The 13,979-nt window shown below is 32.4% G+C and overlaps 1 protein-coding gene across 1 annotated transcript; it reads left to right on the top strand.

Annotated features, from left to right (window-relative positions):
• Positions 1 to 4,379: 4,379 nt before the first annotated feature.
• Positions 4,380 to 11,223, top strand: LOC106076520 (geranylgeranyl pyrophosphate synthase-like). Its single transcript, XM_013237378.2, has 12 exons — positions 4,380 to 4,547; positions 5,858 to 5,916; positions 6,317 to 6,385; positions 7,048 to 7,133; positions 7,256 to 7,302; positions 7,819 to 7,938; positions 8,017 to 8,118; positions 8,545 to 8,605; positions 8,717 to 8,795; positions 9,166 to 9,268; positions 10,297 to 10,411; positions 11,093 to 11,223. Exons 2-12 carry the CDS (start codon positions 5,860 to 5,862, stop codon positions 11,193 to 11,195), a joined length of 942 nt encoding a protein of 313 aa, XP_013092832.2. The 5' UTR covers positions 4,380 to 4,547; positions 5,858 to 5,859; the 3' UTR covers positions 11,196 to 11,223.
• Positions 11,224 to 13,979: the final 2,756 nt, after the last annotated feature.

Consider the following 13,979-nt stretch of genomic DNA (forward strand, 5'->3'; position numbering starts at 1 on the left):
CAAAATGTATCACTTACAAATGAGCTTTTTTTTTTAAAAAAAAATATTATTTTTAGAATAGATGTTTTTTCGGCGGCGTTACTCAAAGTCTTAATCTAAATCTGTGAAGTATCTTATCTTTTCAAGAACAAATCGGTTGTATTTGCGATGTAGTAAGAGCCTGTAAAATCATATTAGAATATTTTTCAAGTAAAACAGTCTTCAAAAGGTCCTATCTTAATAGGATGAATAATGAGCTGTAGATGTCAGGAAAATGCGTTTCTGCAGTGAAGAATGCAAGAAAACGATTTTGGCGTCGGGGCTTCGCCCCGATCCCCACTGGGGGAGCTTGACCAGGCTGTCAAGAGAAAGGCCTCAGACACCCTAGCTATCTAGGGAAAGGCCTCAACATGGCTGTTTTTTTTTTTTTTCAAAATTTTTTTTTCCCACTGCGATCCTCAAAGCCTTAATCGAAGTAATATATATATATGTGATGTATCTTATTTTTCAAGGAACAAATCGGCTGTATTTGCAATGCATTAAGGGCCTATAAATTCATATAAGAATATTTTCAAGTAAAACATTATTCAAAAGATCCTTTTTTTTTAATAAGATAAATAATGAGCTGTGGATGTCAGGAGAATGAGGTTCTGCAGTGAAGAAAGCAAAAAAACGATTTTGGCGTCGGGGCTTCGCCCCGATCCCCACTGGGGGAGCTAACAGCGCTCCCCCTGACCCCCTAGCTGTCAAGAGATAGGCCTCAACATAATTTTTTTGTCTGCTTTTTTCGCCGAAGGTTGAGAAACAACTTTTCTTAACATTCTAATATATATATATATATATATATATATATATATATATATATATATATATATATATACTGTAAGCGCGTTTATGCTTAGGGTTAGGGTTTACAGGGTGTTAGGGTTAGGGTTTGGAAAAAAATCGCCCCCCCCCCACTCTGAAGTTCTGGATCCGCTAGTGAACAGTATACAGACCATGGGCGTAGCCAGGGGGGGGGGTTCTTGGGGTTCAACCCCCCCCCCCCGCAGGGAGGGGAGGAAGGAATTAAGTGACTGATTTTTGCTTTCATTTTGTTTATTTTAGGTGAGATTTTAATACTAAATCATCACTTAAATTACCACAGCACAGCCGAGGCAGTTTTGAGTTAAAAACCCTCTACCAGGGGGTTTTGAGTTTAAATCCCCCTACCAGGGGGTTTTGAGATTTTAAAAACCACTATCAGAGGGTTTTGAGAAACAAATCCCTCTACCAGGGGGCTTTGAGTTTAAAACCCCCTACAGGGGGTTTTGAATTTTAAACCCCCTACCAGAGGTTTTTGCAGTTAAATCCCCCTCTTCTATAAAACAAAACCAAAAAAAATGCAAACAACAATCCCCAAATTCCTACAGCACAGTTGAGGAAGATTTTGATTTAAAAAACCCATCCAAAATTTACGATAACCCCAACTTCAATATAAAAAAAGCAAATTACACACTCAAAATTCTATGAGCGTAGCCAAAGGGGTTTTGAGTTTAACCCCCCCTCCCCCTTCCAGTTGGGGTTTGAAGCTAAAAAGTACCTCTTCAATATAAAAAAAAAGCAAATTACACACTATAAAATCTATGAGCGTAGCCAAAGGGGTTTTGAGTTTAAATCCCCCTCCTCCAGATAGCTTTTTCTTTAAAGTTTAAAACCCCTCCAGATGGTTTTGAGGTTAAAATTCCCCTACAGAGCGTTTAGAGTTGAAAACCTCTCTCTTCAATATTATTTTAAAGCAAACTACAGTCACCAGATTCTATGATCGTAGCTAAATGGGGTTTTGAATTAAAAACAAAACAAAAAAAAAACCAGAGATTTTTTAGTTTAAAACCCCTCAACAGATGATTTGACGAAAAAACTTTCCTTTTCGATATAAAATCTAAAGCGAAATACAGGCATGTAATTCCAAGAGCGTAGTCAAGAAAGGTTACAAATTTCTACCAGTGGCTTGGGCTCCATTAATTAAGTGTGAATAGTCTTCTGCCGAAATTGAAAATCATTAAATGTGTCTCAACAAAGATGGCTAAGACAGATTTTAGGAGTCAGTCATAGCAGAGAGATCGGGTCTAAATCAAAGAAATCATATGCCGAACTGGGAGTCGAATCCTTAGTAAGGTTGTGACAGAGCGTCGCATGAGGTTTTGAGGGACATGTTTTCCAACAAAATGAATTGCGCAAAATAAGAGTTGCGGAAACAGCTTGCCGGAAAATGCGCCCAACGGCGCGAGAGGGTCTAAGTCAGTAAGAATAGCACATAAGGTTTTTGAAATAAAACTTTTTAATAGCAAGATAATGCACTGTAGATACCTCAGAATATGCATTTTGTTGGCTTTCAATACCAGAAATAGTGCTCGGCGGCGGGGCGAAGCCCCGCGCTGGGGGAGCGCTGCGAACTCCCCCAGACCCCTTGCTAACAAGGGCGGGGAGTCTACAATAAACAATAAACGTCTTCCGAAAAGGTCAGAATGTAATAAAGATTAATTATGTACACACACACATATATATATAATTTTTTTCCGCGGGGGGGGGGGGGGATAGGTAGGGGGGGGGGAATCCCAACCCTCCCCGAAAAAAAATCCTGGCTACGCCCATGATACAGACACCAGTGTCTGTCATTGATGCTGTTACACTAAACATTATCTATGGTTGGAATGTCTAATGCGGTGAAAATGCAATGAGGAGAACCTGGACTTGTGCACTGTATTTATTGATATCACCAAAGCGTTTGACACAGTGAGTTGTGGTGGCTTGTGGAGGATTTTATCTTGGCTCCAAGATTTATTGATATTATTGAAGGTGGTCAAAAAGGTCCAATCGGGTAAAAATGGTGACCTTTCAGCTCATTACTTCATAGTAAATGGTGACCTTTCAGCTCATTACTTCATAGTAAATGGTGTGAAGTAGGGTTGTGACCTTGTGCCAAAATGCGATGTCTGCATGAGGGCATAACATACGCCACTTGCGACTGAGCTGCTCACATCAAGCAGGAGCTTTAACTTATCATCCATTGAGGATCCAAATGAGGTCATGCTTCAGAAGTCCCAAAAAAAATAAACTAACTCAGCTCAACAAATCAACCTGAATGACAACTTCTCTAATGTTGTTGATCACTTTACCTAGCTGAACAGGACAGTGTCCAATGATATAGAGAAATAGACAACTGTCTCACTAAGGTCAACACCATTTTTAATTGACTCCTATTGAGAGCATGGCGAAATTGGTCTCTACAATTAACAACGAAAATCAATGTTTATAAAGCAGTGGTTCTCAGTTCTCACCACACTTTTGTAGGACTCTGAAACCTGTGTGCTCTACAAAAGGCATCTAATGGCTCCTGAAGTGCTTCAATGAAAGGTTACTTCGCTCCATATATAATGGGCATAGGCTTGCAGGATTATTTTACAAGATGTTCTGCTAGAGGCAGTACAGAAGCGCTAATTACGATCCTTCAGCTACTGCACTGGGTCGGACATTTATCCCGCATGGGGGATGACCACATGCCAAAAAAAGATTTGTTTTGACGAACTAAAAAGAGGATGGCGTATCAGAGGTGTCCCCCCCCCCCTTTTTTTCCTCCGTAAGCACTATAAAGATCAAGTCACTAGCATAGAGGAAAGTAGCTGGCAGCAGATGATGATCTCTGAAAGAGATATAAAAATATTACAATTTTATATAAAATGTTGTAAAATGTTTTACATGTTTCAGATGTTCCATCAGAGTTGAATATAATTTACTTCCTAGTCCAAACCTCCTGCAGGATGACGGGGGGTGCCAGCGGGCAGGATTTGTACCCGGGACCATCGAGAAATCTAAACGACAGTCCAGTGCGCATACTGCACGACCAGGCAGCCATCTGGGCATTATGAAGAACTAATACTAATTGAACTGTTCTACAAAATGTGTCTGCTCTTACTCACAAAATAAGTTGCTCTGTTCTATTCCAATATGGACAATATAGAAGTAATGCTTAACATAGCTTGCTAGAAGGGCTACATACCAAAAGTAATCTTTCAGTGAGCTTAGAACATAAGTACTCTCAAGAAGTAGTTACTTTTAATAGTAAAAAGGATAACACGAAAAGTAACTAATTGCTGAAACGAAAAGTTGAAGAATGTTTATGAAATAGTGATGGAAATGATTCTTTAGCAAACAATGGATTTTTCCCATAAGATGTGACCTGAGTTTTCAAAACAACAACAAAAAAAAAAAAAAAAAATACAGGCTGTTAACAAGTTCATAAAAGTCTTTGTACTTTGATAACACTGTTTTATAGACCTATATTAAAGGACTCTGTTGTGTCCCTGTGATCGGCAATCTTTTATTCAGAGTTTATGTAAATGTGGCATTATATAGATCTAATTGAGAGTCTAATTAAGGTTTTTAGTACATTAGCTATTCATAATTTAAATCATAGTATTAATGGAGTTTGAGAGAATAAGTATCAAGTTTTCTTTTTATTGCAGGGACAGATTGTTTTAAAACTTTATATGTCTAACATTGGAAGTATTTTTTAAATAGTTGTCAACGTAAGTTTAGAAATCAATGTTAATTTTTAATTAAAATTACAATATTTAAGTACTTTAAATTAGTACATGTTTAGACAGATTAAATGAAATTTTAGTGCATATACAGAGTACATTACTAAAAAGGTTCAATAAAGATTCTGCTCTTTCTTGACAGCCAATGAAAATGTAGATCTATATTTTATGTATACAAAGCTTATTGTATTAATGTGCTCATAAGAAAAAACAATTGATAAAAGGAAAATATTTACTTCTTTAGATATGGAAGCTATAATAAATTATAATATGTGGATGCTTTCCGTATGAAATGTAAGGTTACTTTTGATAATCCACATCCTATAATATACTGATATTGAGTAATACTGAATCATTTTTTTAATCTTGATTTTTTAAATTAGGTAAATGTTGCATATTATTAACTTTAAATAAATTATTTTCAATCTTTATTTCACTTCAGTGAAAAAGACCATTCTTCTAAACCTTGTTCTTAAAATACTAAATTTTTACATATGTGCATACATATTTGCAAACTTAATTTAAAAAAAAACAAAAGAAAACATTCTACAGATGACAAAGTGTGATTCAGTTAGTGCTCATCTGTTTTGAGTACAATCAGTGCAATGTGTGTTGTAATAAAATAGTTTTTATAATATGGACAGCAAGACAAACATAATGGTGGTTTCTCCTAAAAATGGTGCTGCTAATTTTCGTGTATTTTTTTTCTGACATACCCATAGTTCATGTAACAGTATTAAATTGACATATTTATTTTGAATTCCTACATTTGAGATTATTTTTACTGCTACATTGCAATGACCTTCTGATCACTGTCAAAAACGCAAACTAAAACGTTATGACCACCATAACACAAGGTACTCAGGGTTTGAAAAGACCTTCCTTCAGGGAGCAGTACCAGGGAAATGAAGAAGTGGCAGACAGAGAAACTAATCTGAAAACAACATTAAAGAATGGAGGGGCCTGTCGAGGCAAAAAATAGAGAAGAATGGAGAAAGTCAATAGATCATGTGTGGTTCCCCGATGATCCAACAGACTAAGAGATAGGTGAAGGTGAAGACATCACATTTATTTCCTATCTCTATAGACCTATATTCTTGTTTGAATTTACTTTTAGAGTATCCTTGAGTTTGTTTGTATGTTTTTTACTAATAATGTATGCATCAGAAAAAGTCATCAAAAACACATAAAATTTTTTAAAAGAACTCAAAGGAAAGGGTAAGGTACATATGTCTTTATAATTTTAATTGTTATCAGTATTTTCTTCTTTAAAAAAAATATTTTTTTGAATTGTGCAGAAATGGACTCTTCACTGTCAAAGGTAGAAAATGTGAAAACAAAGGATAAACATGAGCAGGTATAGATTTGTATTGATTATCTACAAGAAAATTCATTGTTTCTTTTACATCTATGTAACATTCAAGAAACCTTTTTTTTTATTATTTACAGCATATGAAATTCTAAATGAGTCCAACTTTCTTAGAAAATTGTTGCATTTTTTATGTTAGTCTAATCAGTTTGTTATTAGACAATTACCATATTGCTAATTAAATATGAAATCATTATATCTTAATTAAATTTGAACAAGTTTTCATAGAATGTTAATGCAATGTAAAATATTAATGTTGAGATAAGTCAGTGATCAATAAGACATGTAGTACTATAAAATTTAGTTTCTTTTTGTGAGTATATTAAAGTAGACATTTTAGTATCTATTATGCTACACATTTTTTTTGTGCTGTTGTATTTTTTCCCAGATCCTATTAGAACCTTACAAATATATTAGTCAAACAAAAGGCCAGCAAATACATATTCAACTTATTGAGGTAAATTTGCATAATTTAATTTGTCTTTCAATTTTATTTTATATTACAAAAAAATTTATATTATGTGTTGGTGATTTTTTTGTAGATTTACAAAAAAATTACTTTGTGTTCTCAATATTAAATACACCAGTACCTGCAACCATATTGGAAGTTGTGCAGACAGGTCTTAGAGTAGGGCTACATTACAGGTCCACTCATAAGTTGGTGTTTTGACTATATATATTCTTGCTGGATTGTGTTGAGTCATCTTAACTTAAAACACTGCAGACTAAAATTTTTATAAAGCAAATAATTCTTTTAAAAATGAAACTTAACTAGAAAAGAGAAATATAGATAATTAATAGACAAGTTCATATTTGGTAAAGCTCATCTTTTTCTATGGCCAACGGTTAACAAGGGTTTCATGTGGCCAGCACAACAACCAACTGCCTTTACTTCCCAATGTATGTCAGTCATGGTACCCATTGGTCTTCACATGGATTTGAACTTGAGAATCCTTAATGTTGAAGCCAAGCTCTTTACCTCTCAGCAACTATGCCCACACATGACATAATTAGTAGATAAATAAAAGAACATTAAGTAAATATGCCAATATTTTTACAAAATGTTCAACTACTATGTTTATTTTCATTGTGAAAATGTGTTGTTGTTTTTTTCTTTAGGCTTTCAATTTCTGGTTAAAAATACCAGATGAAAAACAACAAATTGTTTCTGAAGTTGTGCAAATGTTACAAAATGCAAGCTTAATGTAAGTGTTCACTTTTTTTTTGACATCTATTTTCTTTTGAAATAAAAGAATATTCACAAATTCTTTGCTATTACCTGTATATAATCTTATGTGTTTTATTTTGAGTATTTTCTGTATTTTAGTGTTGATGACATAGAAGATAATTCCAAATTGAGGCAAGGAATTCCAGGTAGGCCTACTTCTCTTCTATAAAATTTTGATTATAGATCATTATGTAAACAAATTACATAGTGTTTAAGTAATCTACCCTTTTTTTTAATTAATTTCTTCACCCTAGAGTAATGTACATATTTAATAGACCAGAATGAATAAAGTAATTTAAAATTTTGTAGATATCTGCACTTTGATCAAGCATGGCCATTATTGTTTTTGCTTTGATGTGTTGAAATGTAAACTATACATATAAACAATAATACGGGGATCATTTTTAAACATTTTTCTCAATTGGTTAAATGGAGAAGCTAGTCTGTACATAGGTGTATCAAATATACGTTATATTAATCTAATTTACCATGTTAGACTGTATTTATTTGCAACTCAAACTGGAGAAAAAGAAAAGTAAATGTGCCTTGTGCAATATAATAACTTTCATTTGCTTATTTAAAAATTAGTTTCAATAAATTGTTTAACATTTTTCTTGTATTCAATAAAACAGCAAAAAATATTGTTGCCGTTTTTGTTTCAGCCACTCATTCAATATTTGGTGTTGCTAAAGCAATCAATGCTGCCAATTATGTTTATTTACTGGGGATAGAGAAATTATTTTTACTAGAAAAGTTTGAAGAAACTTTTAGAATATTTACAGGTAAGAAAAACTTTTTTTTTTTAACTTTTAAAAACGTTTTGATTTTATTATAATTTTAGAAATGCTTGTTGTTTCTAGAACATTCTCTAGAAGTTCACAGAGGTCAAGGGATGGACATTTACTGGAGAGATGCAGTCATTTGTCCCACTGAAGAAGAGTACAAGTTGATGGCTTACAGAAGTCAGTGTTAATTATGTCCCACTTTATGAAATATTGTCAATTGTTTGTCAATTACCATTGTTAGACTGATAAACAGACAAGATTTTTAAGCTATATTTGAATCTGTTCAACTGATCCAAAAATTATACTATTCTGTCCTTGTCTCAGCAACAATTGTATTGGTTTATTAATTTGTGTAGTTGCTGAAGGAATTCTATATTTTGTGTCTGTTGTATTTATGTGTATTTTTCTGTTGTGTTGTCTTATATGAGAAAAGAGTCCTTGTAATCACAACAAATTTCCATAAGGATCGATAAAGCAGTCTTAGTTTTAGTCTTAAATAATTATATGTAGTAGTATGTAGAAAAGGTTACACAATTCATCATGTTTTTGTACAATTATTTTCTTTCTGTAATTTATTATATAATTCTTTTTTTTTTTTCTTAGAAACTGGTGCTTTATTTGGACTTGCTGTAAAATTAATGCAGCTTTTTAGTACAAATAAAAGGTAATTTTTTTCTTATAGATGATTTAATACTCTTCAATAAAATGTAACTTTTGTTTCATATTTACTGTATAAGTTAATGTCCTGATGTTTTTTTTATTCATTTTTAAACAGTGATCTCGATAATTTAGTGAAGCTGCTGGGAATCTACTTTCAAATCAGGAATGACTATGCCAATCTCTGTTCTAAAGAGGTGAAATCTATTTTTGCTCGTACTTGAAAATTGGTAGTGTATATGTTTCACATTTTTTGAGTACCGGTATCTTTCCTTTCTGAGACCTAAGGGTTGTACAGTTCTGACCCAATCAACCTCATTAGCTCTGCGAACCCTAAAATTCCATGGAATCCAGTTCAAGTTTAGCTTCAGCAGATAACTAAAGGAATAATGAAGGTTATTAGTTTAAATATAGCAGCAGCTTTCAAAATCTAAATTCATTACCAATGCTCTCAGGTCTTGCTGTTCCTAGTTACCAATTTTAAAAAATTCATTTACAATTAAATTATTTATTTTTACACTAATAGATAATCTTGTTTTTTTTTGTTGTTTTTTGTAAACAAAAAAGAAAGAAGCTAACAAGAGTTATTGTGAAGACATCACAGAAGGAAAATTTTCATTTCCACTGATTCATGCTATCAGAAGTAACCCAGATGACAATCAAGTTTTCTGTATCCTTGTTGCATGTGAAAAAATATAACATTAATGTATGTTTTAATTCTATTTCAAGGTCAAAATGTTTGAATTATGGAAAATATTGATAAAGAAAAGGAGATTTTTTTTTAAACTAAAGTTTTTTTGTTTTTGATTGTTTCACTCATGTCATGGGTAAAATGGAAAATAAGTATTGATAATCAGCACTAGGTGATTATTATATTATTATTATATTATAACTTTATTCCAGCCAAACTATTGTTTTTCTGAACTTCTGATTATTTTTTTTCTTTCTTTCCAACCTTCACGTTCTATGCTGATTAATTATGTAGCTATATTGGTCTAAAGGCTTTCAAATCTAAACTTCATAAACTTGATTGTTGTAATCAATAAGTTTATTTATTATTTAATAATGTTGCCAACCCCAAGTCTATTAGTTGAGGTTCTCTAAACCAATAATAGTCTGACTGCTGTTGTTTTATAAGCTTCTGATGTTCCTTTACATTTGAAGATAATTGCATTCTTACCAAAACCTCTCACAGGATGGCAGTGTTAGAACATGGGACTACAGTGACCATCAACGACAATCAGAGCGCAAACCACTCAACAAGGTAGCCATACTGTTTTGGTGAAGTAAGCTTCTTATCTGTCTCCAGCGCATGTTGTATTAAACCACTAGTCCATCACAATTTTAATCCTCTCCTATATGACTCATGTCCATTTCTTGATATCTGCCTCCTAGTTTTACTTTCCTAGTTTATCCCTGTAAAGAACCATTCTACTAGCAAGTTGTATACATAAAGTTAACAAATATTAGTGCTGGAACACATTAACTATAAAATATCTTATGCTGTATCAATTTACATATCTAGTACTTTATATTTTAGGTATTCTGCAAAGTTTGCCAACTTTTGCAATAGGAAACAAAAATGTTTATAAACTACTAAGTGCAAACTTTTTATTCAGTAAAAAACTGTCTGTAAGTTTTAGTACTAAAATATTGACTTCACTAGTTTCATTTTGTTGTCCTTTACTCGTGAACAAGTTATCCTGAGACAAAAAACAACAGACAATGATATAAAAAAATATTGTTTGCAATACTTGGAAAAAGTGGGAAGTTTTGAATATACAAGAAAAGTCCTTTCTGAACTGGAATATAAGTAAAAAATATTCTATTAAATAATTTTATTAATTCATCATATCTAATTTTTTTTAGAAAATAGAACTCAAATATTTCTGTTATGCACATATTTTCCAGATTCACTAATTAGTCCTGTTAACCATATCTATTCTTTTCTGTAATTGAAATAAAAATATTAACTTCAAAGGATTTTAATCCTTAATCAAATTTGAAATTTCACAAGATGGTTTACAACATTTTTAGAAAATTATTCACACAGCTCAAAATCAATATGATAGTCTTCATCTTGCGGGTTTATGTAAAGGACATTAATTATGTTAGAATATCACTACAGCTAATGAATATTTGTTTTATTTTTCAATTATTTTGTCCTTACTGCAACTATTGAAACATTTATTTTAATTAAAGAAGAAATCTTAAACACTAACTTCTTATTTACATTGGTAATTTTTTTTTTTTATTAAAAAAAAAAACTATAAATTCTAGCAGATTTAAATTATTTAAAGAAATACACTAATTGAATAAAGATATACTGGCTAATAGTCTATCCATAAAAATATTCTAGCAGATTTAAAGTACTGGTATTTAAAGAAATACACTAATTGAATAAAGATATACTGGCTAATAAAGATATCATATTTAATATCCATTATTTGATTTTTCTTTTTGAATTTTATATTTTTTATTTTTTAATTTGCAGATTGTTACAAAACATGGAATTTTTAGGTCAAAATCCAAAATTTATTGCTATTATCGAAGAACTCAGTAAAATCTACTCAGCATTAGAGGATTGTTACAAATAAAATCATTTTATTTCATACAAAATATACCTGTATGAATATATACCGGTATATATATAGATGGCTGCCTGTTCATGCTTAATATTATATGCAGACCTATACATAATAATTTTAATTCTGTATTCTCTTTATAATTATTAAACAGATAAATTTATTCATTTCTGTTTGTTTTTTTCTGCAACTATAACAAATGATAATGCCAGAAGTGTTATGATTTTTTAAATATTGTTGGCACTTGAATCAATAATCAAATGTGGACATATTAAAATCAAAGTGGGTTAAGCAGGCCTGCAATTATTTGAACTTATTCCAATATTACTTTCAATATCTTTCACTATAAAATTATGTATTTCAAGTATTTATATTATCAAAAACCATCAGTCTGGGCTATTTAGTAACATAGAGTGTGATTAATTCGTTGAAATGACTGAAAAAGTATTAGCATATCCTCTAAACATCAGTTTAAAAGGCAATAGTACATAATATTTTCCTGTCTATATGCCAGTCTTTCATGTTTGGTTAATTAAAGCCGAAATTATGTAGACCTGCAAACAATTAGCTTTATCTAATTATAAGCTAAACCCAATTTTAGATTCTTCTGCATTTCTCAACATAATGACTAATGATAGCCTTGGAGGCTACAATATAAAATCTCAAAAAAAAAACAACTGTGCAGTGCAATCTCAATCTTAATTAGTCTGTAAAGAAAACTTTATTACATGATTTTCAACATATTTAAAATGACTAAAAGTCAAACAAAACACTTGAAAAAAAGGCAACATGAAAAGTTCTTTCTTATCTCCTTATCTTATATAATACAGAGGTTACTTTAAAAAAGATAATTGGCCTACATCCTACGCATTTCATGTATCAATCTAGTCATGCATGCTAATCATGAATGACTTCAACTCGACCAAGTCATTTTTTTTTTCTGGCTGATTCATTCCATTCTCTAATGGTGCCAGGGAAGAAGGAACACTTGTACGAATTTTTCTAGCGTATGGAATAAGACATGTGACTCTATCTTTGTCTCTTTCTACAGTATAGGCCTACATCAACAAACACATCGATTATGATTGTTTCCAAACCAATAAACATACTAAGGTACAATGGCATTTCTTTATTGTAGATGGATTATAGTGACAAAGTGTGCACATCTTGGCAGAGTTTAAGTCATTGGTTAATATGCATGACTAAATGCATGACGCGTAGGACGTAATCATCTTCTTTTTTGAAGTAACGTCTGTATTATATAAAATAAGATTAGACATCTTGCAGTCGAACCTTGCATTCATCGAAAGCCAATAGAGCCAAAACAGTATGGCTACCTTGTTGAGTGGTTTGCGCTCTGATTGTCATTCTGGCTAGGCAATAAAACAAAATAGAGATACCGTAACAAAATAATCAGAGTTTCACAAAGATGCATTGAACAAAATAAATTACTTAAATATGAAAGTCTTTTTCAGTGGCAATTTAACACTTAAACGCCCTTGACCTTAATCAGCTTTTCTCAACATGTGAGGCTCGTTTTTTGCTGACAGCCTAGGGGTTTGGGGCATCTTATTTTTTCCTTGGGAAAAAAATCAATTGAATTTTCAATGTAGTTAGGGCCTAGTCTATAGTAAGCATTATTAAAAATGTTCTTATAAATTTAAAATGTTAATATACCGCTCGAATTTTCCCAGAGCGTTAACCATTGTTCTGTTGGCGTCTTGAAACCGTCCTACTAGGCCTACAACAGGTCTCTGTAAACAATCTTACGATGAATACAACCAAATAAAGACATTCTACACGTGTGCTTTGATTGTCATTCACACTTCAGTGTCAGTCCGTGCCGATTTTATCTGCCTTGTTTAATAAGATGGATAGACATAGACGTCAGGAGAAATAGTGTATATTATAAATATATGTGTGTGTATTTGTGTGTGTCACAGGTCTGTACGACGTGGCAACTAGCTAATTGTCTAATTGCCCATACCACATGTTGTGACGTTGAAGCTCTAGGTCAATGTTCAGGCCTTCTGTAACAAATGGTCTAGGTTCTTTCATGCTGGCCACTCTCCTTCAGCGGCTTCACGCCATGAGAAGCGATCGAGAGTTACTGATGTTTCCCAGGCGTAAATGTCAATATCACAGTAATTGAGAAATCACACCTTGAGCTCTAGAGAGATTTAGAAATTCTAGACGGGCCTACTAGATCTAGATCTATGTATATAGGGTCTATAGATCTAGAATCGAGTTTGAGAAACGCGCCGCTGGCATACGCATGGAAAGTAGATCTATTTCTAAAAGGAATTAACACATAGATCTAGATATATAGTAGAGTCACTATTGCGGAGCAGGCATGTTTGCGGAACTGCTCGTCGAAATTAGTTAAAATCTACTTTATTTTTAAATTTTCTGCTAAACTACTGTAACGGTACTGCGCATGGTTCATTTCTCTACATTTCCAATATAAGGGTTTTTCTTTCACAGCAGAAAATTAAATTTGACTCCAGGTTAAAGTTGACAGGTGTGGAATCGTCCATTATTTTTCACGTACCAGGAGAACCGCATAGGCCATGGCTTAAGGCTTTTTAAAAATGATAATTATGACACATCACCTGCATGCTACACATATTTTTCGGTTTATAAATGGATGAGGAAAAACTTCATTTCATAGCTATCTACCAGGAATTCAATTTAAAAAAAAATAGGAGGTGTTTATCCTGTTTTTACCTTTTTAAAGATAGTCACAATTGTGGAACACTATAGATGTTATTTATTCTACCTGCGCATTTACTATCA

Source organism: Biomphalaria glabrata, chromosome 2 (assembly GCF_947242115.1).
Source record: "Biomphalaria glabrata chromosome 2, xgBioGlab47.1, whole genome shotgun sequence".
Classification (NCBI taxonomy): Eukaryota; Metazoa; Mollusca; class Gastropoda; family Planorbidae; genus Biomphalaria; species Biomphalaria glabrata.

Coding starts and splice junctions, on each gene's coding strand:
- LOC106076520 (XM_013237378.2), top strand. CDS start 5,860: ATGGACTCTTCACTGTCAAAGGTAGAAAATGTGAAAACAAAGGATAAA. Junction 9,269..10,296: donor AGATGACAATCAAGTTTTCT/GTATCCTTGTTG, acceptor CTCGTGAACAAG/TTATCCTGAGACAAAAAACA. Junction 10,412..11,092: donor CTTTCTGAACTGGAATATAA/GTAAAAAATATT, acceptor TTTAATTTGCAG/ATTGTTACAAAACATGGAAT.